This window comes from Ornithorhynchus anatinus, chromosome X1, assembly GCF_004115215.2.
Source record: "Ornithorhynchus anatinus isolate Pmale09 chromosome X1, mOrnAna1.pri.v4, whole genome shotgun sequence".
Classification (NCBI taxonomy): domain Eukaryota; kingdom Metazoa; phylum Chordata; class Mammalia; order Monotremata; family Ornithorhynchidae; genus Ornithorhynchus; species Ornithorhynchus anatinus.
This window is the reverse complement of record NC_041749.1, coordinates 29,532,288-29,555,881: the sequence shown is the minus strand read 5'-3', so window position 1 is coordinate 29,555,881 and position 23,594 is coordinate 29,532,288. Positions and strand designations below refer to the sequence as shown.

The 23,594-nt window shown below is 40.8% G+C and overlaps 1 protein-coding gene across 5 annotated transcripts in view; it reads left to right on the top strand.

Annotated features, from left to right (window-relative positions):
- Positions 1-22,483, top strand: part of SGCD (sarcoglycan delta) — a 376,042-nt gene extending 353,559 nt beyond the window's left edge. For all 5 annotated transcript variants that reach the window (XM_029051018.2, XM_007655307.3, XM_007655303.3 and 2 more), the window contains exons 7-8: positions 18,127-18,250; positions 19,877-22,483. In XM_029051018.2, coding sequence (XP_028906851.1) covers positions 18,127-18,250; positions 19,877-20,050 — 298 coding nt within the window. In that variant the 3' untranslated portion in view covers positions 20,051-22,483. The remainder of the gene's footprint in view (positions 1-18,126; positions 18,251-19,876) is intronic.
- Positions 22,484-23,594: the final 1,111 nt, after the last annotated feature.

The window sequence follows — 23,594 nt, the reverse complement described above, 5'->3', positions numbered from 1 at the left end:
ATAGTACAATTGAGAACATGCCTTACTACCTAAAAGCTCCTATTAGAGTAATCAGAGTGATGTGTTGTCATCTATCTGCCATCTTTTCATGTACTGTCCATGAATATGTTTCCATCTGACAATCCAAAGGTGTCAGAGGTTCACCCACCTATTTCTAGTTCAGAAGCTACATAGTCTGGAGCTATATCTGCTGTGCTTTTACTAGTTAATCCTTCAATATCAATCAGTGGTATTTATTGAGTGCTTAATTGGTGTAGAGCACTGTACTAAGCAGTTGGGACAGTACGCGTGGCTCAGTGGAAAGAGCACGGGCTTTGGAGTCAGGGCTCATGAGTTCGAATCCCAGCTCTGCCACTTGTCGGCTGTGTGACTGTGGGCAAGTCACTTCACTTCTCTGTGCCTCAGTTCCCTCATCTGTAAAATGGGGATTAAGACTGTGAGCCCCACGTGGGACAACCTGATTCCCTATGTCTACCCCAGCGCTTAGAACAGTGCTCGGCACATAGTAAGCGCTTAATAAATGAAGCAGCGTGGCTCAGGGGAAAGAGCATGGGCTTTGGAGTCAGGGCTCATGAGTTCGAATCCCAGCTCTGCCACTTGTCGGCTGTGTGACTGTGGGCAAGTCACTTAACTTCTCTGGGCCTCAGTTCCCTCATCTGTAAAAAATGGGGATTAAGACTGTGAGCCCCACGTGGGACAACCTGATTCCCCTATGTCTACCCCAGCGCTTAGAACAGTGCTCGGCACATAGTAAGCGCTTAACAAATACCAACATTATTATTATAAGAAGAGTTGGTAGACGCATTGCCTGACCACAGGGAGCTTACAGTTTAGAGGGGGAGTCAGACATTAATAAAAATAAATTATATATGGATACGTACACAAGTGCTATGGGGCAAAATGTGGGGTGAATAACAAGGGCATAGATGACGTCGAAGGGAGAGGGAGTAGGGGAAAAGAAGGCTTAATTGGGGAAGGCCTCTAGGAGGAGGTGTGACCTTCCTAAGGCCCTGAAGGTGGGGAGAGTGGTGATCTGGCATATATGGAGGGGGAGGGATTTCCAGGCCAGAAGGAGGATTTGGAAAAGGGGTAAGCTGAAAGTAGAAAATCCTTCTAATATCTTCTTTCTAAATCCTTCTAAATCCTTCAGTATCTTCTAAGAATCAAGTTCTGGTATGTGGCATATGCTCCTTCTCAGATATTTTTCTAACCATTTCCACTATCATTGCCTGAGTAATTTTTCTTTTACTTTAGACTATAGTAAGGCAGTTTCCTGATTCATAGAAAATCACAGACCTATTTCCTACAGATGTTTGGGAAAACCAGTATTTAAACTCTTTTGTAAGCGCTTTCTACAGTGCTTTGCACACAGTAAGCACTAAGTAAATATGATTGAATGAATGAAAGAGTATAAGGATCAATACCCAAATTACTCAGCTTGTCAATCCCAGTTGATGGGTCCAGACCATAGGACCCCATGGCAAGTCCTGCTCCTGCTGGAGTGTCAGAAGAAAGCAGATGCTGGAAGCAGGCAAACAAAAAGCTCCTAGTTACCTAACTCCCCTGCCCCCAACTCTTCACGCTATCCCCCAACATGCTTTGCATATTTTAAAATTCTAATACAGTGATAGGTACTGCAAGTAATTGCCTCCACACAATGAGGTATGGATTGGTGTTCATGCGTGAGATTTTCACCATTTCTGCATGGATCTCACCATTGATAGTCTCATCTTCAAATTCAAAAGACAAAGAGATAAAGACACAGGTATGTAAAGTCATTCATTCATTCATTGTCGTATTTACTGAGTGCTTATTGTGTGCACAGCACTTTACTAAATGCTTGGAAAGTACAGTTCAGAAACAGAGAGAGAGACAATCCCTGCCCACAATGGGGGGAGACAGACATCAAAACCAGTAAACAGGCATCACTAGCATCAATATAAATAAACAGAATTAGAGATATATGCACAGACAAACCTTCCCTCTTCATATCTGACAATTACCTTCTCCAACTTCAAAGCCTTATTGAAGGCACATCTCCTCCAAGAGGCCTTCCCTGATTAAGCCCTCATTTCCTCCCACTCACTTCTACATTGCCCTTACTTGCTCCCTTTATTCATCTCCCCTCCCCACCAGGCCCACAGCACTTAGGTACATATGTGTAATTAATTATATCAATATCAGTCTACCCCTCTAGACTGTTAGCTCGTTGTGGGTTGGGAATATGTCAGTTTCATTCTTGTGTGGTAAGCTCCCAAGTGCGTAGTAGAAGATACTGCACACAATAAGTGCTCAAAAAATATGATTGATACATACTAAAGATATAGTATAAAGCTATGGATTTACTGCTTGGTTGATATGGTAAGAATGTTGTCTATTATTTGGGAAAGGTTTCTGAAGGAGCTAAGATTTTAGTAGAGTTTTGAAGATGAGAGTTATGGTTGGAATGATTTGCTGGGGAAGGAAGTTCCAGGCCAGACGAATTTTAAATGATCCAAATGTTGTATTTTCAAATCCATACCTTGATTTGGTTAACTATCAATCCTTTATTTTCTTTCGGAGACCATACCTATCTCTAGAGCACTTTTCATAGTAACTGTGATTTCTCAAAATAAATTATTCTCCAAGATTCACATTACATCTCTTTCAGTGTGTAGACCCTAAGTTAATATTGCTTGCTGGTTTTAAAGTAGTCTAGCCCATGTGGGCAGGGATTGTCTCTCTCTATTGCTGAATTTACTTTCCAAGCACTTAAAAGCACACAGTATGCACTCAATAAATACAAATGAATGAATTTTAAAGATTACTTTAAAATCCTAAAACATTTTAAACAAATATGTATAATTCCAGTAACCCCCATGCTGTTGCTCTGATATAGTTCATAGCAGTTAAAAATCTGCAGATATCAGATATTCTAGACTCATCTACTATTCTAGTGATATTACCTGATACAATGTCACCCCACATTTTACCCTCTCCTTCACAGACCATACGCTGGTAGACTTCCAACCAGTGTCGGAGAAAACTCTGGCACTCCTATACAAGAAGTTGGAGTCTTAACATTTTACTGAATATCTGAATAATGCAAAATCAGAAAAAGCGACACTAAGAAAGCTGCCTGAAGATTTTGTTTTTTCATGTGTTAGATCTCGGATCTGTGGACTTAAGTGGGAACCTCAGCTTGTATCCACCATGTAGCTGTGAATAAACCCTAGTCATTTGGAGCCAAACTCCATTAGGATTTAAGGGATCATTTCCTTTATGGGACAGAGCAGCCAAATGTTCTGCCGATTTTCCACTTTCCAGAGGAAAAAGGTTCACTGGGTGCTCTCTGTCACAAATGAAAAATGATGTGCTATTTGGTGAAATCTCTGAATAGAGAACACTCTCTACTCTAGTGGGTTTTTTACATAACTGTCCGTGCCTTTGAATGTCATGGTTGCTAAAACTCCAGGAGTCCTGAAGTTCAGAGAATATTCTGAAGGTCCTTTGCTGATGTGAACATGAGACAGCCATTGCTAACTAGGCAGAAGAGGCAGCAAGGTCTAGTATGGAAGACCAGGGGACTGGGTGTCCCATGATGCAGGTTCTCATCCCCGCTCTGCCTCTAACCAGCCCTGTGACTCTGGATAAACCACTTAACCTCTCTGTGCTCCAGTTTCCTCATCTGTAAAATGGGATATTCCCTGTTTTCACTATCTTTTCAATTGAGAGCCCCATATGTGGTAGGGCCTGTACTTGATCTGATTATCTTTACCTATTCCAGCTTTTAGCCCAATGTTTGGCATGTGGAAAGTACTTAATCAATCAATGGTGTTTATTGAGTGCTTCCTGTGTGTATGAAAGTACAGTACATAGAGAAGAAGCAGCATGGCTCAGTGGAAAGAGCATGGGCTTTGGAGTCAGGGCTCCTGAGTTCGAATCCCAGCTCTGCCACTTGTCTGTGTGACTGTGGGTAAGTCACTTAACTTCTCTGGGCCTCAGTTCCCTCATCTGTAAAATGGGGATTAAGACTGTGAGCCCCACGTGGGACAACCTGATTCCCCTGTGTCTACCCCAGCGCTTAGAACAGTGCTTGGCACATAGTAAGCGCTTAACAAATACCAACATTATTATTATTATTATTACATAGAGTTGGTAGCTGTGATCCCTGCCCACAGAGAGCATAGATACTACAGTTATTATGAAGAAAGCATTCAATCTGTCACCAAATCCTTTTGGTTCTACCTCACATCTCCAAAATCTACCCATTCCCCTCCACCCAAACTGTTAACACTCTGGTCCTAGCACTTATATTCTGCCTTGGTTACATCAGCCTTCTCACAACCTTCTGTCTCTCACCTTTCCAGTCTATACTGCACACTGTTGCATGGATCATTTTTCTTAAAAAAAAAAAAAATCAGTCCATGCCTCACCCTCCTCAAAAATGTCCAATCACTGCCCATCCATCTCTGCATCAAACAGAAACTTCTTAGCATCAGTTTTAAAGAACTCAATCACGGCTCCCTCTCCTACCTTACCTTTCTAATCTACTACAACCCAATTTAGACATTTCACTGCCCTAACACCAGCCTACTGAGTGTGCCACAGTCTCACTTTCTTGCCACTGACCCTTTTCCCACATCCTCCCTCTGGCCTGGAAGAACATATCTACCAACTCTGTTATATTGTACTCCCCAAGCACTTAATACAGTTCTCTACACATAGTAAGCACTCAATAAATACACTGGACTGATTGATTGCACTTTCTGTTTATTCCCGCTATCCTGTAAGATCTTTGTGGGCAGGGGTTGTCTATACCTATGCTTTGTATTGCCTTCTCTCAATTTCTTAATAGAGGGATCTGGACTCAATAAGCACTTAAATAGCATTAATCGAATAATATTTTACATTTCCAGCCTGCTAATTTCTCTTGAACTTCATCAAGAAAGTAACTTGTGCATATTAACCATTAGTTGTTGAAAACTCTTCACAAATGAGTCATTTTAAACATATTCTTAAAAATGATACAGTGCTTGCAAAATTGGTTTTCTAATGTCCATTTTATGATGTCAAATGTACTTTTTGCATGTCCTATTTTTACACTCACTGCCAGATTTCAGTTAATGTAATTCAACCTAATTTTAAATTTTTACAACATTCATATTTGCTAGTTCTAATCAGTTACAATTTTCATATAGAATGTAATTTTCATAAATTATTTGGTGTCCTAGTTCAGGAATGTATATAAAATGGGAATTCTACAAATATTAATAAGTAGCCCATCTTTGTCCCATAGAGCAACTAAAATCATTTAGGATATACTGGTCTAAACGTTAAAGCCGCTACGGTGGTCTAAATTCCAGATTGAAAAATATCAACAATCAGCTTCTTGGAATTCAACTAAAAATTATAGAAGAAGAGTTTCCCAGGGTAAGTTGGAGAGTTCCCAAACAGTCCCCAAGTGTGCTTGGCAAAGGAGCACTTCTAAGATAAAAAGAATCAAGGGTTTAAACTTCAGTACAAAAAGCAGAAGCAACTGCTTGAGCAGGGATAAAGTTTAGATAATGGGTGCAATATGAGCGAAAGAATTGATCTCATAGCTGTGGAGACAGGTAGAAACTCAGAGAAGGCCAAAAGTGAAGAAATGGCAGTGGGTCAGAGGACTGGATTCAGAGTATACTAGAGAGTTGGAACATTGGGATCCATTTGAAAAAAAGATTTTGGTACAGATAGAAAATGAATTCCAAAAATTAAAATTTGGGAGGAAATGATCCTTTACTAGATTTTTATGTGTTCAGAAAGTGGGTCGTCTCTGACTGGACTTTAAATGTATAATGGCTCTCTATAAAGTAAAGTTGCTGTACAAGTCCCAAAACAGTTTCAGCAACACAACTCAAAATTCTGACTCATTTTAGTCATAATTGGACCTCAAAATAACATTTTGGAAAATATTGGTAGAAAAGCTGTTCTTTTTATAGGTACAATCAGTTCTCCTATAATTGCAATTTTCTCTATACATTTGGGGTAGAAATCTTGTAAAGTTAGGGAACATTCTTCTGTCAAAGGACTTCTGGATAGAACATGTATTGTAGCTGAAGAAACTGATGTGGGCATGCAGACAGTGTCTGTCAAGGCAGGCATACTATGCAACAAATTTTCCTTAATATACACTTTGACTATAGCATACACCCCATAAGATAGGAGAACTGACAGTATCAATTAGTTAGCCATCAAAAGCAAATCTCTCATGCTCTCTCCAGCCTCTCGAGAGATGACGGTAAAAGACATTTCCTTTCTAAATTCTTTCCATAGTTCACTTAGAGGGATTGTATGTTTAAAATATCATGCCAGGCCTTATCCACTTGAATAAGCATCCTCTAAATTCAGTTGTATCTGTATGGCATCTTTTCTGTAATGGAATTGCAGCATAACTCTTAGAGGTTGTGTGGCTATTAATGCTGTCAGACCCACAGGAAGACCTATTTTGAGGCAAAGTCCAAGATTTATTGTTGAATTTAGACACTATTATATCTTTGTTTACACCAGTTATTAGTGTAGTTCAGAAGGGCATCCTAGAAATCTTATATAAATAAGATTTAGCCTCTTTGATGTGGACTGTAGTTATATGTCACTAGCCAAACAGTAATTGGTCCATTTCATTATAATGTAATTGAAAATAAGAGATTTATTTTAATGCTTTATAATAAATTATCTTGATAAATATTTTATTGTTAAGCAGGATATCCCCTGTGGTCCTGTAATGCATTTACTTTTATAGAAATGTATTTTGCAAAGTAATGTTCAGAAAGTGTTACCTCATTTATTCTTGCAAAGAAAAGCACAGTTCATCTTATTTTCCAGGCTGTCCTCTCAGAGTGAGACCAGTGGTGATTGATTCCTGGTCTACAGTCTGAGTAATGTGGGACTGAAAATCACCACTGAGCCAGCTCAAACCCCTCTCTAGCAAATCTGACATCTCCCTCTAGTGAGCCCAAAGTCTTCTATTCGTTCAAAGTATCCGATTTTGGAATCTTTACTGAAAGCTTATTGTCCTGCCTTTTACCAGTCATTTAGTAAATGCCTAACACAGATGATCAGACATAGGACTCAGAAAAGGACTTCACCACCCCCACAAGTCTGCAGAAAGAGTTAATAGGAGGAGTTTCCAAAGAAAAGCCCAATTCTCTCCCATGAAGAGATGGGAAGCTCATCAAAACTTCCTTCCACTGGGCTCAGGCATGCACGCACACATTCTCCAATTTCCAGTACAAGGAGCACATCTGTGGGCAGGGGAGAAGCAACGTGGCCTAGTGGAATAGAGCATGGGCCTGGGAGTCTTAAGGGCCTAGGTTCTAATCCAAGCTCTGCCCTTTGCTGTGTGAACTAGGGTAAGTCACTTAACTCCTCTGTCTCTCTTACCTCATCTTTAAGATGGGGTTTAAAACTGTGAGCCCCTTGTGGGATATGCAGCATGGCTTAGTGGGAAGAGCCCGGGCTTGGGAGTCAGAGGTTGTGGGTTCTAATCCCGGCTCCGCCATTTGTCTGCTGGGTGACCTCGGGCAAGTCACTTAACTTCTCTGGGCCTCAGTTTCCTCATCTGTAAAAATGGGGATTAAAAAGTGTGAGCCCCACGTGGGACAATGTGATTACCCTGTATCTACCCCAGCACTTAGAACAGTGCTCAGCACATAGTAAGCGCTTAACAAATACCATCATTATTATTATATGGACTATGTCCAACCTGATTGGCTTGTATCTACCCCAGTGCTTAGAACGGTGCCTGGCAAATAATAAGTACTTAACGAATATCATCATCAGGGGCAGGTTGGTCTCTCTGGTCTCATGGCTTTGCTACTTTCTGCCAGTGCCAGGGCAGCCAGGACCAGCCCCAGTCAGGGGACATATGCACCACAGAACCCACAAAACCTTGTAGGCTTGGAATATCCTAAATTTGCCAATAGCTTGAAGCAGTCTTGTTGAGATCCAGCCAATTCCAAGATTTGGAATAGGGCTCCTTCCAACTCTGCTAGAACAGTCCCCCAAGTGGGAAATGGTTCAGCTCAGGATAGATAGAAGCAGTGTAGCCTAATAGAATGGGCACAAGCCTGGGAGTCAGATCACCTGGATTCTAATCTCAGCTTTGCCACATGCCTGCTGTGTGATTTTGGGTAAGTCACTTCATTTCTCTGTGCCTCAATTACCTCATCTGTAAAATGGGGATTAAATCCTACTCCCTCCTACTTAGGCTGTAAGACCCATGTGTGACAGAGACCATGTCCAACCTGATTAACTTGAATCTCCTCCAGCGCTTAGAATAGTGCTTTATACGTAGTAAGGGCTTAATAATTACTATTCCCAGGTTAAGCCCCACTTTTCCTCATCTCTCACTCCCTTCTGCATCACCCTGATTGCTCCCTTTGCTCTTCTCCCCCTCTCCCTGCCCCACAGCACTTATATATATATATACATATATATAAGTACATATGTATATATAGATAAATAAATCTGTAATTTGATTTATTTATATTGATGTTGGTTTATTCATATTGATGTCTGTCTCCCCCCCTCTAGACTGTGAGCTCATTGTGGGCAGGGATTGTCACTCTCTACTGCCATATTTTACTTTCCCAAGAGCTTAGTATAATGCTTTACACATAGTAAGTGCTTAATAAATATGAATGAATGAATGATTATTAATATTACAGATTCCCTTGGCATTCACCCAAGGCTGTGCTAAGTTCCTATCAATCATATTTATTGAGCACTTACTGTGTGCACAGCACTGTACTAAGTGCATGGGAGAGAACAATATAACAGGCAGATTCCTGCCACAGTCTTGTGGAGTGCACAGACATTAATATAAATAAATTACTGATATGTACATAAGTGCTGTTGGGTTGCGGCAGAGGTGAATAAAGGGTACAGATCTAAGTGAAGGGGATGCACAAGGGAGTGGGAGAAGAGGAAATGAGGACCTAACTGGGGAAGACCTCTTGGAGATGTGCCTTTAGTAAGGCTCTGAAGGTGTGGAGAGTGATCTTCTCTCAGACATGAAGAGGGAGTGCGTTCCCGGCCAGAGCAGGATGTGGGTGAGAGGTTGGCAGCAAGATAGAAGAGATCAAGGTACAGTGAGTAGGTTGGCATTAGAGGAGCGAAGTGTGAGAGCTGGGTTATAGTAGGAAAGCACTGAGGTAAGGTAGAAGAAAGGCAGGGTGATTGAATATGTTTAAAGAGATTGGCAGTCTGCAATTAATAATAATAATAATAATAATAATAATGATGGTATTTCTTAAGCACTTACTATGTGCCAAACACTGTTCTAAGTGCTGAGCACAGTTCTCAAGTTCCTAGAGCCTCTGTGGGTGGTTTTCTGTGTAAAATTGAGGTTTTTGGACATAGATCAAGTAGCTCCATGGGAGGGTGAAAAGAGACATTCCCCTAAGGCTTTCGCTTTGGATAGAAAGAATATTTCCAATTTTCAAGTAACACAGTAGAGGATTCTTCATGATACTCATGTAACATATTCTTCAAAAATTAGGGTGTACTGTGAATCTTGGTATTGTGGGTTAGACTTTCCCTCAGATTTAAATTGTGATTTGTTTGGTTTGGTGTCAAAGTCAATCTTGACATAAGTAAACACTACCAGTAATTACACTACAAGTAATTAATAATGATGGTATTTGTAATTAAGTAATTAAGAAGTACACTGAAGATAATTCCCCACCACTTCCTCTTCCCCTCACTCCTTTTCCTCCACTATTCCTGGAGACTTTCTTAATCCCAAATTTCTCAAACCTCCGCTGCCCCTTCCAGCAGAAGAGAGTAGCAAAATGTTAGGGGTCCCCAGGAGGATCCCACCAAACAGACACTTGAATCCCGGCTCCAACTCCGGGCCCCAGTCAATAGCCAGCCAGCCCTATTTAAGCCAAACACATTGCCTTCCTCTTGCCTTTCAGCTGTAAATTCCCTTCCAACAAGCTCCTCTCTCCCTCTTAGCTATGTGCCCTGGACTAAAGGTCCAGGGGCTTTTCCAGCTCTGAAAAGAATCAGCAAGTCCACCACAGGTAATGAATGGAAAACATCGGGAAGGGGCTTAGGTGAACAACTTTCCACTCTGGCCAAAGGCCGAACAGAATCAGGATGGGAGAGAAATGATCTCTATCCCATCCATTCCCGTCCCACCTGCACTACCTCCTGAAGCCCTGCCAAAATAATGATAATAATAATAGTATTTGTTAAGCACTTACTATGTGCCAGACATTGTACTAAGAACTGAATAGAAAACCCAACCTTCAAATTGCTTAATGGGAAGTGACATTGTGGAAGCAGGGTGAGCTGAAGACGGGAATGAGAGGGAGCTCTCTTCTCTGCAGTAATTGGATGCAGTATTGGGCAGGGCTCAAGGAACCTGGGCTTTAGCAGTAATTAGTGCATGATATATCTCCAGATTTTATGCATTGCCTTTCAGAATCAGAGTTATGCTCGCATTAGAACAAAAATAATGCTAAACTGCAGAAAATCTGGTTTTAGAGGCCATTTTTATTCTCCCCATATGGTAAAGGCAGTTTGTGAAGGGAGTGGAATGATTTGTTTACAGACTCAGATTTATCAGAGATTTACATACTGTGAGGCAGGGTGGTCCTGGTCTTCTTTAGACCATATTAGTAATGATATTACCAGAGCACCCCTAGTTGCAATGCTACGCTCTAAACACATGGGAAAGTAGAACAGAAGAAGGGAATGCTTTCCCTACTCCACATGGCTTTTATATAATGGGGGAGATAGATTTAAAAGTATTTACAATAGTGTAATTGGAATAATAATAATAAATTACTAGGTGGGTTTCAGCTCTTCCAAAAAAAAAAAGGGTGGGCGGGGGGAGAATTTACCTTCTCATGCCAGCCTTTTCAAGAGCTAGATTGAGGTATCAGTTTTGGTAAAGAGTGTTCTGCTTTCAAAATGCAAGTATTAATAAGTCTGAGAGCTTTTGACCAAAGTAGTAATGTGATAGTATCCTGGGGATTTCAATGTATTTAACAAACTATACTGATTGAAAGAACTCCTCTTCTTTCTTCCCTCCACTCCTCCCTCGGTTCCCTCTTCCATCTTACTGGAAAATTAAACCAAGTGCCCTGTGATATTGTTTCTGAGCCCAGCAACCATTCACAAGGCTGGAAACATAAAATTTCACAGTGCAGATGACTGAAAATAGGCTTTTGATATGTGGAATAACTGATTTCACTGCTGGTTCAGAAAACCAGCAATTTTCAATTGACATTAAATAGAAAATCATTCAAAGTCTATGGACTTAAAATGGACACATTTGCACCTCAGCAAGCAAAAATGGTTTGGTAGATGGAATTTGTTTTCTGTAAAGTGGAGGATTTCATTAAGTTAATTGAAATTAAGTGTCTTGGACCCACCTACCATGAAATGTGACTGAATGAAATAAACCATAAACAGATGGCCAGGTGAATTATTACATGTAAACAATAGATAAACCAAGTCATTAGATGCTTAAATGTTATATTTTAATGGCTAACTGAAGTTTAATTAAATGATAGCCTGTCTCTCCGTTACAGGGAGGGTGGCAGGTTGTGGCATTAAATGCTTTCGGGTTTTCAGGGACATTTTAGTTCTACTAAGCAATGGAGGCTAATTTTAACATAAGTGCCTTAAAATAGAATTAAGGGCTGGAATTCCTCAGTGCCACATATCACACATTTAAGCCATTTTCAATCCTACCTCTAACAGAAGTCACTCAGAGTCAAATAAGTATAACTGAACAATCTCTTCTGCTTCCTGAATTTTCCTCTCCCTAACCCCAGAATCTTGGTCTCCTTCCTCTTATCCAGGTAACTTTGGACTCCAACTCCAGCTCCTTCCCTGCCTTCTGACTTGCTCCACCCTCCAGTTAAGTCTCTGCAGGCACACACTAAGTGCTCCAAAGTACCATCGATAGATAGGTCCCAGGACCCCTGAGCTGCCCCCTCAGTGTCCTAGATCCTCAGGGAGCATTCTTCCTTACAGCTCCAACCTCAGGCTCCCACATTTGTATTACTTCCCCAGCTCCCTCAGCATGCAGCATACAGATACAGAGAAAGCCCTAAGCAGTCCTGGGCTAGGGATGGAATAGACTGGGTTGGAGTAGAATGGATAAAAGATAATCAGTTTGGACACAATCCCTGACCCATATGGGGCTCACAGACTTTTAAGTATCCCCATTTTACAGATAAGGAAACTGAGGCACAGAGAGGTTCAATGACTCACCAAAGGTCACACAACAGATGAGTGGCAGAGCCGGGATTAGACACCTGCGGCCACTCCTGTGGCCACAGAAGGATGTATGCAGGACTGGGGGTCTCAGGGGACACTTTGATGCCTACTCAAGACTTAGACCAGGTTGTTTTTCTATATCATACTTATTAAATCTTGAAGCACAGAATGCTCATAATTCAAACTATTAGCATTGATTGAGCACCCACGTGGTGTAGTACACTGAACTACACACTTCAGAACTACAAAGTGAAGTGACATTCTGATGGGGGGAGACATAAAAATATCTACCCATAGATTAAATAAAGAACTGAATATACAGTATAATAAGTGTATATACAAAAGTGCTGGTGATGGGAACCAAAAATAAGTCCATAAATCTTAGATGGGTTCATATGACTTAGGAATTGGGGGATTTTTGTTGGAGGAGATGGGAGTTTCAAAAGGGCTTTAAATGTCAGGAGAACTATGGTTTGTCAGCCTTGGAGAGGGAGGGAGGGAGTTCCAAGCCAGGGGAAGACCATGAGGGAGGGAGTTTGTTCACTTTGCTTCTGACTCTCCCACCTCAATTAGAAAGCTTAGCTTGAAAAGAGTGAAGAGACAAAGTTGAGGAATAGCAGGTGAAGAAAGCAGATGGATAAGCTATAGCCAATTGTAAGCAGTTTTGTGTGATCCAGTGGGACATGGGAAGCCTGTGGAGTATTTGGGGGAGTGGAGAGATGAGTGTCAAGCAGAGCTTCAAAAAGATAATTCATACAGTGAAGAGTCTGATACAGTATTCTAGCTGCAATATGAATAGAGCTTGTGCAGGAAGAACAGGATTTGGCAGTAGATTGACTGGGAGAATTGAAAGGCAGCAAGGAATCAAGGATGACTTAGGTTGTGGGTTTCTGGGTCCAGAAAAATGGTGATGTTTTTGACTAAAATGGAAGAGTTAGGAGAAGAGTGGTTTTAGAGGGAAAATGAGTAGTTCCATTTGGGACATGTTGAATTTGAGGGGCCAAAGGGGCAGTTGCAGGAGAGCAGCTTAGATGAGAGGTCAGGACTAGAAAGAGAGATTTGGGAGTCGTCTGCTTAGAGATGGTAGCTGAAGATGAGCTCATTACTTTCCATCCCTCGGTCAGAAGATTAAAGATGGAGAGGAATTTACTAAAGTAATGTTTTGGGGTCTTTTTGAAGCATGCTTTCCAAGCATAAGATTTGCTTGTATCAAGGAAGGAAGGGACACAGGAGTAAAAAAATCCGCAGGAGTCTGACCTAAAATAATTATTGCAATGATTTTATATGTCGATGTCTTGGATACCTTAGGGTCTGAGAAACAAGATTCATTAAGATATCAAAGTTTCTAATCATAGAAGACTAGTCTGTAACCTCTGAACTGTTGCCCACAGTATTTTATGATCACCTTGGGCCTCTGGGCAACTTAGCTGGCAAATCCCTGACACAAAAATGCCAAGATTTTATTCAAGATCACTTTTATATTTTAGATGGGCCGACCACATTAGGCACAAACTCCCAAACTGAAAGGGATCTAAGCTCTTATTCATGTTTTTTGTAATGTATGCATGGCTGTAATACCTGTCAGGATTTTTTATTTAATGAAAACTCATATAAAGCAGGATTGTATCCCCATGGATATTCATTCAAATAATCAGCAACAAGGCAAAAAGTGGGCCTAGCTAGCACATGAGAACAGGTAGGTTGTTGGTTCCTCTAGGACCAAGGGCTTATCCTCTACATCTATTATATATTCCCATGTGTGCTCAGGGAATACTGAACACAAAGTAAATTCTCACAACTGAACCAATAGAGCACGGGCCTGGATGTCAGAAGGACCTGGGTTCTAATCCTAGCTCTGCCACTTGTTTGCTACATGTCCTTGAGCAAATCACTTCATTTCTCTGTGCCTCAGTTACCTCATCTGTAAAATGGGGGTTAAGATTGTGAGGCCCATATGGAGCCATGGACTGTGTCCAACCTGCTTAGTTTGTATCTATCCCAGTGCTCAGTACAGGGCCTGGCACATGGTAAGTGCTCAACAAGTACCATTAAAAATATTTTTTAAAAAGGTTAAATTCAAGATAATCAGATTATACACACAGTCCCTGTTCCATATGGGCTTCACAATCTAAGAGGTGAGGAGAGCAAGTTTCCTACCCCCATTTTACAGAATAGAAAACTGAGGCTCAGAGAAGTTAAGTAATTTGCCAAGTCTGCCAGCGGCACAGGTGGAATTAGAACCCAGATCTCTTGACTCCCCACCCCTTGCTCTTTTCACTAGTCTACATTGCCAGATTCCCAAAAAAATTCAAGACAATACATGCATCAAGCTAAAATGTGGTCAGGGACCAGAAAGGTAATGGAAAAGTTGAGAACTGTGAATGAATTGGCTATTGAGAATTAGTTTAAACATGTATATGGCAGTAACTCATACAAATAGAATTTGGAAGTTTGAGAAATATTACAAAAAACTGGGATTCTCATTAGTGTTTTAACATAATAAATAATGTATTTGTTGGTATTTGTTAAGCACTTACTATGTGCAGAGCACTGTTCTAAGCGCTGGGGTAGACAAAGGGGAATCAGGTTGTCCCACGTGGGGCTCACAGTCTTAATCCCCATTTTACAGATGAGGTAACTGAGGCACAGAGAAGTTAAGTGACTTGCCCACAGCCACACAGCTGAGAAGTGGCAGAGCCAGGATTTGAACCCATGACCTCTGACTCCAAAGCCCGTGCTCTTTCCACTGAGCCACGCTGCTTCTCCAATGACAGTAGTGAAATATGGAAATCAATTTTAAAGGAAAAGATGAGATTTCCTACCATTGAAATTAAATGGAGGGTTCCTGCAGATTCAATAAGAACTAATTAACTTGAATCAGTGAATAAACTTTACTGTGTTTGCCGCCTTAAAAAATGGAGTGGCTTTCACAGATAGAGGCACGTCTGAGTGGGAAATCCTATGGATTTTGTGAAAGAAAGAATCAGGTTATGGTGAGCCTTATTTACCAAGTGTTTGAAACAATCTACAATAGCAGCTGTGGTTACTTGCATGACTTCTATGAAATCTTAGATCAATCAGTGGTATATACTGAGTGCTTACTTTGCATAGAGAACTGTACTAAGTGTTTAGAGTGAATGAAAAGAATGTCATGGTGATCATTCATAAGGAGTAGTGACTCAGCTGCCAACAATATTTGCCACTCTAGAGCCTACAGATGTTATAATGGGATGAAATTATAGAACCTGCTGCACAGTTTATCCAAAGCTTAAGTTTCCTTCCCGCCCTAGGGTTGAAGGGTAAACACTTTCCCCTAGCCTTTTCAGCAAATGGAGAAAAATATTCACTCTTTTGAAATTGATGTAAAACAAATATTAACTAAAAGCTGAAAATAGAGAGCCCACCCCAATGTCAACATGAACGACTTCCAGTTCAGGGTGGAGAGATCCAGAGTTTTGCTCCTGGAAACAAATACAAACCGTGTGATCTCATGAAATTTAGAAAGTCACACATACCTATCACAGAGAAGCTAACATTTCTGTTTAATAGGACTGGAATCAAATGATTGTGTCATAGTTTTGATGTAATTAATGTAGATACCTAAGATGAAATGAAAACCCAAATCACTGCTCTAACCAAATGAATTTCAGTGAAAACCATTGGCAAACTGCAGAATAAACTGATATGCCAGTGGCAGGTACATTTTTTTCCTGGTTTTTATGAATAAATTTTGCAACTGTATTTAGTTTTTTTTTTATTCATGAGCCTGCATTCCTGCCACTGATAGCACTAAAGGGTACCACTGCTGGTATGCACATGATGAGGAATATGAATAAAAGTAAGAGAGGAAGACAGGCAGGCTCAGCTACTTAGAATTGGGGAATTTCTCCGTAGAGAAACTGAAGTTTGACTACTAAACCTAAATGCACTTGAGGATATTTAACAGGGTGTTTAAGGTAAACAAGGAAGTTCAAATTAGATTGTCTAACACCTGGGAAAATTAGCAAATTTTGAAAATTGCAAATAAGCAAATCCAAAATATACAAATGCTACAACTGATATTGCCTTCGGGTTCAAGCCAAAAGGAGTTTCTGCATCCCGGATAAAGGATGCTGTAGGAACCCTAGGAATGTCTGGGAGGCTTTTGAGGAATGGAGGACAGTCTCAGCAGGTTTCCATCACCATTTACCAGTTGAGTCTGAATGAGTGAACAGAGCAATCATAATGGAAGTAACGTGATTCTTAAGAGACAGCAGGAGCCTTAGATTGTCACTCTTCCTGATGAAATGATCTTGCATTTTCCCTTGCTGATTGTTGTCAGCTGCATTTTTGTTGGTGGGTTAATCTTCTGGTCAGAAACTGACTGACAGCACTTGAGAAATCTTTGGTCAGTTTTCCGTGTGACACTAGGCTCTTGTGGTATATTTTTCCATGGAAAGATTATAGTATGAACAAAACAGTAATTCATTCAATAGTATTTATTGAGCGCTTACTACGTGCAGAGCAATGTACTAAGTGCTTGGAAAGTACAAATCGGCAACAGATAGAGACAGTCCCTGCCCATTGACAGGCTTACAGTAATAGCACTGCCAGAACATCTAAGAAAATGAAAGGTGGGCTATGGAATGGAGGATCCCACTGCCTTCTTTCTCTATATGATCTAAAGATCATGTTGTTTCATCCTCGTGCCAGTCTTTCCCCCTGAGTTCAAGTGATATCATTTATACTAATCGGCTGATGACATTTGACCCCCCCAGTAACGCGCACAATTTCAGATTGTTCCTTTTCTCTAAAGTGTGTTTTTTCTGACATGAAGAGCAGTGGCATCTGATGGAACATTGGTCAGATATTTTGTTACTTCCAACTCATCTTAAAGACAATGAGGGACTTGGAAAATATCAGTTGAGTGAGTTCTGATGTGTATTTCTGCCAATTTAGTCAGCACTCCCAACCTCCTTCTGGAGACTTTGCCTGATTAATTTCTCCACTCCTCTGGTTTTATCCCAATTAATGAGTATTTTGAACCATCCAATCATTTATTTACTTTCAACCATCTGTAGAACTTGTATGTATGCCATATTATCTAAGCACCCACTCACCGTCATATCCTCCTATCTAAATTATTTCATTGTCTGTCTCCTCCACTTACCTCTCTGTAAGCTCCTCAAGGACAGGGATCACATCCACCAAATTGTCTCTCCCAAACACTTAGTAGAGTATTCTGCATACAGTAGGTACTCAATAAATACTACTGATTGAGTCCAGCTCCCTGATGAGCATCCCCCACCCCTAGCTGCAAGTTGCCTTTCAAACTTTCTTGTTCCCAAACAGTCTCCAATATATCCTTACCTTCTTTTTTACAACTTTCTTTCATTGCCAATGCAGTCTTCTCTAAATGCAAGGGGTCTGCATACCTCAGATACTTTAAGATTTGGTTGACCTACCAGACAATTACTTTACCCCTCATCAAAGCCTTACTGAAGACACATCTCCTCCAAGAGGTCTTCCCTGGCTAAATCCTCTCGTCCTTTTCTTCAACTCCCTTCTACCTCACCTTGACTTGCTCCCTTTTATTCATCCCTCTCCCAGCTCCACAGCATTTATGTACAGATCTGTAATTTATTTATATTAATGTCTGTCTCCCCCTCTAGACTGTAAGCTCATTGTGGGCAGGGAATGTTTCAGTTATATTGTCATATTGTACTCTCCCAAGCGCTTAGTACAGTGCTGTGCACACGGTAGGGACTCAATAAATATGATTGACGAAAGTATTCATGTAAATGACTGGTGGAAGTGATATTAATCCTTGTGTCAGTTTCAAGGAATAGCAGTGCCTCAGTAAACCTCTGAGAGTCTTGTATGTTTCAGGCTTGAGTCACCTACCAGGTCCCTGGTGATGGAAGCCCCCAAAGGAGTAGAGATCAATGCAGAAGCCGGCAACATGGAAGCCACTTGCAGGACAGAGCTGAGACTGGAATCCAAAGATGGAGAGGTAAAAATAAAGTCAATTTAAATCCTCCCAATATTACTGAGATTCTTCCATCTTGTGCCCTTTTCCCATCCCTGCTCCTTCCTCTACCCCTCCATCTCTCTCCTTCAGCTTACCCCAAATCAACAAAAAGGATCCACCATTCATCTGAACTGCTGACTTTGAAGCTGATCATACAAGCTGGCTGAGTGCAGGACAAAGCTAACCTCTACAGCTGTTCAGAAGCTCCAGTCTCCAAGACTGTTTTGGAATCCCTCCATGAACTCTCGCAAGCCCCAATTCGTAGTTTGAGAACTCCTGCACCGAGCCAAGCTGGATCACATTTCCCTTGGCGATACATGTTAGCTTATCTCTTGGAGCCCCTAGATTTGACACTGTTCTTTCTAAACACTGGGGCTGGTCTGAATTTTTGTTTCCTGGTTGTCTACTAATAACTGCACATTTTGTTTGCAAACCAGAGAGCCACTCTGTGGAAAACATTATAATTCATTATTTGTAAAATGCTTGGATAATAGCATCTGCTGTGTATACAGATTTATGCAGCTGTAAAAGTGCACAGTCCTTCCAAATTCTCTGTTGTGCTGTCACCTTAAAATGAAATTTAGTTAGCTGACCTAATTAAGTCTTATATCACTTGTTTTGCAATGCAAGGAACTTAATGTTCCCGTATTGATTTGTAAAACATTTTTAGTTTGTCATTACATTTTTTCTGGTGAAAGGAAAGGAGTGTCAGAAAGATCCAACAGCTCTACAACACTGAAAAGTCTAGGTTTAAAAATAGATAGGACTAGGCTGATAAAAACCCCTCAGAGTTGATTCTGTCACCCTGTCACTAAGAATTGTTGCATATTGGACTCTTTGTTTTCCCTCAGTCCTAGGAAGGTAAGTGGAGCCATCCAGAAACTGCAGAATTCCTTAATTTTGATGCCACATACTTAAAATTAATTCAGTTGGAAACTTTGCATGTGCTTTCCTATGCTTGAAATATAAAAGCAGCCCCAGAGTAAAATGCTAAGGAGAACATAAATTGCTTTAAGATGTGGTGTAATCCGGTTGATTTTGTAACTGCAACTCTAGTCCTGTCTCAGTGAACTGTGTGGGTGTGCATGTGGAAAAGCAACTGCCGTAGGAGAATGATAGATCAGGATTCAGCCTTTAAAAGAGTTGTCAAAAATACATCTGTTTCCAGAGTAAGTTTACCGTGTTCATTTCCCAAATCCTTGAAAAGCAGCATGGCCTAATGGAAAGAGCACAGGCCTGGAAGTCAGAGGACCAGCATTCTAATACCAGCTCCACACCTTGTCTTCTTTATGACCTTGGGCAAATTACCTTCTCTGTGCCTTAGTTACTTCATCTGTAATAATGGGGGTTAAAACTGTGAGCCCTACATGGGACCTGGGCTGTGTACAACCTGATTTACTTATATCGATCCTGTTGGTTAGTACATCCCTGGCACATAGAAAGCACTTAATATTTACCATTAAAAGGAAGAAAAAAAAGTTCACGGACTCTGCCCCAGAAGGTCCACTGGCAGCATTCTGGGTGTCCTCTGGCCTTGCTGATGAATGGATAAATGAAGTATGGCAGAGTCTAATTGAGTAATTTTCCCGTCTTCTCCACCCACTCTAGATCACGTTAGAGGCCGCAAAGATCAAACTACCTAGATTGCCTCAAGGATCCTACTCCCCCACAGGAGCAAGACAGAAAATCTTCGAGATCTGCGTCTGCCCCAATGGGAGGTTGTTCCTGTCTCAGGCAGGAACTGGTTCTACTTGCCAGATAAACACAAGCGTCTGCCTTTGAGAGACATTATCTCGCGGACATTGAAGGCCGAGAAAGAGCCTTTTGGGGCCGCACAGATTCTGGCTGCCAACTATTTTTACTAGAACACAGAAAGCCTATCCAAGACTTTTTTTGTGTGTACGCGCGTGTGTGTGTGAGCGTGTGTGAGTGTGTGGGTGAATATAAATATATATATGTATAAATATATATAAATATATATAAAAATATATGTATCCTCTGTATAAAATTAGGTTTCAGTACAAAGGAATCCACGGGTGGCCCTAAGCTTGCTTCTCTCCACCCCACATCACAACTTCCCAGACTACTGAAATGGATATGATGGTCTCACATCATTTACCATAAACATCCATACCCATCTCCAGTTGTTACTCATCATCTTCTAATTGAAATGAAGGGCGGGTGGTTCATCGAGCATGAGAGGCAAAAAACGTTATCTTTTTCTTCTAGCATCATTTAAAAAAAAATTGGTTGTGGGAATCTACTGACTACAAAGAGACCCATGCAGCTAAAGGATCTTTTGTGGAAGACCTTTTTTCTTGCTCTCTCAGGAGAGAGTCATGGGTGTTGAAAGTCTGATCTCCCTGCAGAAGGAGGTAATGAAGGATTTCATTTGATTGACTGTGAGTAAAGACTTGCATTGGTACTTTATTTGGGATATTTGGTTATAAGTTTAAAGCCCAGCAAACCCTGAAATATTGCCAGAGTCCCATTGTGTCTTTGCTCCTCCTACTGATCCCTTCACCTACTGCTAGACCCCCTGGGACATTTGAAAACCCATCCACAGCCCTGGGGAAAGTGACAGTCCTTAAAAGGACAGCCAAACCAGCAAGGAAGCTCGATCTGTGCATCCAAAAGATTAGGGTATGAAAATGTTCTTCATTCCCTCCCCATTTATCAGAGAGAGTAGCCAAAATTGGCTAGAGGAAAAACAACTAAATCCAAATTATGCAGGTTAATCTCACAAGGGAAAGTATTTTGAGATTAAACCTGACAGAAGTAGGTTAGTAAATTTGAAAATTTGCAGAAGGAAGTGATGGGTGTGTGCAATTGGCCCAAGTCGCCTCCTTGCATTTTTTCCAAGAGTGTTATGAAGTTTTCTGGCTTTGATCTTCTTTGCTTGGATCAAAAATAAAAAAAGAAAACATTCACGATATGAAGTTCAATGGGCAGAAAATTGAAATATTCCTCATTATTGGTCCTTCAACATCTTTTGAGATTGGGTGCGTTTTTTCTACCAGTGGCATGAAACCTGGTAGGCATCACTGTGACTTAGGACAACAACACTGTACTTCCTGCAATTGATCAGCTAATGGCACCCACCATCATTCCATCTTCAGAGTCAAGTCAATGGGTCACCCTGGATAGCCTTTGTACTGGGACACAGGACTGTACCATCTCTGTTCAAAGAGGAGAAAATGTGCCTATGCCTTAAGTCAATGCACTCAGCAAGGAGAAGCACATCATATTTATCTTGTTGTTAAACATAGATTATTTTGGGTGAATAGTGAAGATGAAGAAAATGGGTTGGGGTGGTTGGGGTTCTAAGAGCTGGTGATAAAGCACTAGGCAAATTTAAGCAAATAGTTTTTAAAGGTCGAAGAAGAAAAATGGACTTTGACCATCTTTAATGTTGACTAGTGAAACACTTTGTCCCCAGGACCTTAATTGAAGTCTGGTTAAAATCCTAAAAGAAAAATTTCCTTCTTGCTTATCTCACAAGGATTCAGATTATTATCCCCTCACCGACAGAGACCAACTTGAAACATGCATGTACTTGATTACTTAGTCTTTTGCCAGGCATAGCGCAGAAGGACCTGTTTTTTATTTTTTTCTTACTGGTGGACATGATCAAGATATCAGGGCCTGACCCTTAAACCTCAAAATTGGGCATTTCTGCTTTCTCAAAGTCAGCTCTCAACCCTCAACCCAGATGAAAGACAAATCATAGAGAGAGTTTTGTTGGATTCTTTGATGAGAGTGTTGATGGGGGAATTGTTTCCACTTAGTGGAAACCACAGCAGTAATGTTTGATAATAAGAGTATGACATGGTAGATAGGCAGGCCGGGATTGGTTCCTGGATGGATTAGGGAAGAGAGAGAGAGAAGAGCTGGTGATCTAAGAACACCTGGGAGGCCAAGGTCTCTGCCATATTTAGGTAAGGACATAAGTAATGTCATTCTGGATCAGACCAGTGGTCCATCCCAGAACTCTGTCCCTGACTAGTGATGCCGAAGGGCATTTAAAGAAATAGTGTGGTGGTTCCTCAGATCCCCAGTATAATCTGTTCTAGTGGCAATGTGAAATAGACAGCTATACCTCTGTTCTTTCAGAAGTTCTAATTCAAGAAAGATTTGGGAAAGAGAATCAATCAAGCAGTGGTATTTATTGGGATCTCACTGTGTGCAGAGCACTGTATTAAGCGCTTGGGAGAATTACAGTAGAGTTGGTAGATAGGTTCCCTGGCCACAAGGAGCGGTGAACAGAATAGAGGGAGCTTACAGCCTAGAGAAAAGGGTAATCCTAGCTTTAACACAAATCTGATATATCCTAATAAATGAGAAAAGTTCAACAAAGTTTTGGTGTCTGGAACATCCAGACAGTGGGCTGGATTAAGAATGAAGGTATGACTCAAACAGATGAAGCAACTTTGTAATTTCAGTTGTTTGCTTTCTGAATGATTAACTATTGATGTTCTGTGCTCTGAGAATCAGGAAAATCAGGTCTTGATATATGTGACATATTTACTTATTGGTATTCTTGACTATAAAAGACTTTAAAAACATTCTTAGAGTATTAAAGATATAGAGGGGCATTTTATATAGACCCAGGGATATAGACCCTGACCTAAAGCAGCAACTTTTGCAGGAGTGTCAAAAAAAAAAATCCAAGGAATTGGGGCAGGCAGAAGTGAGGAGGGTACAGCCCTTGTAACCCAGGGGCTTCTTCTCCTCCTCTGGCCTCTGGAGCCTGGGCTGGAGCCTCTCTTTCATGATGGTATGGTTAGCACTATAGCTAAATGAGAAATCTACCCTTGTAGAGGGAGAAATAGCTTTCGGTGTCAATTTTTTCATCTACTTCCTCAGACAGGACAATGAGTCTTTTGCCAAACATCTGGAAAAGTACGGCCTTTAATGTTTTAGAGTTCAGTACTGGCCCCCAAGAAGAGATGCTTCTGGACAGTGTCCCAATCACTTTCTGGGACATTTATGTTTTGCCCTGGCATGAGTAAGTGATATCATTACAGGGCCGATGGCTCGGGTAGGAGTTAAGTATACTGAGAACTTTTTTCACAGAATGGTAATCTAGAAGCCATTAAAATATTTATTAGAACTTTCCTCCAGATCATTTTTAAAAGTTAAAATTGAGCTCCTGTAGTAAATTTGTTTTCAATTATATTTAGAACTACTCTATAAATCATAATTACCCTGAGCTCCATTTTGGAAAGAGCAAGAGTATTGAGAAAGTTTCTGAGAGAATTTATTAAGACATCACCCAAGACAGAGTATATAGCCATGCTCAAATTAAGTGAAAAGATTCATAATT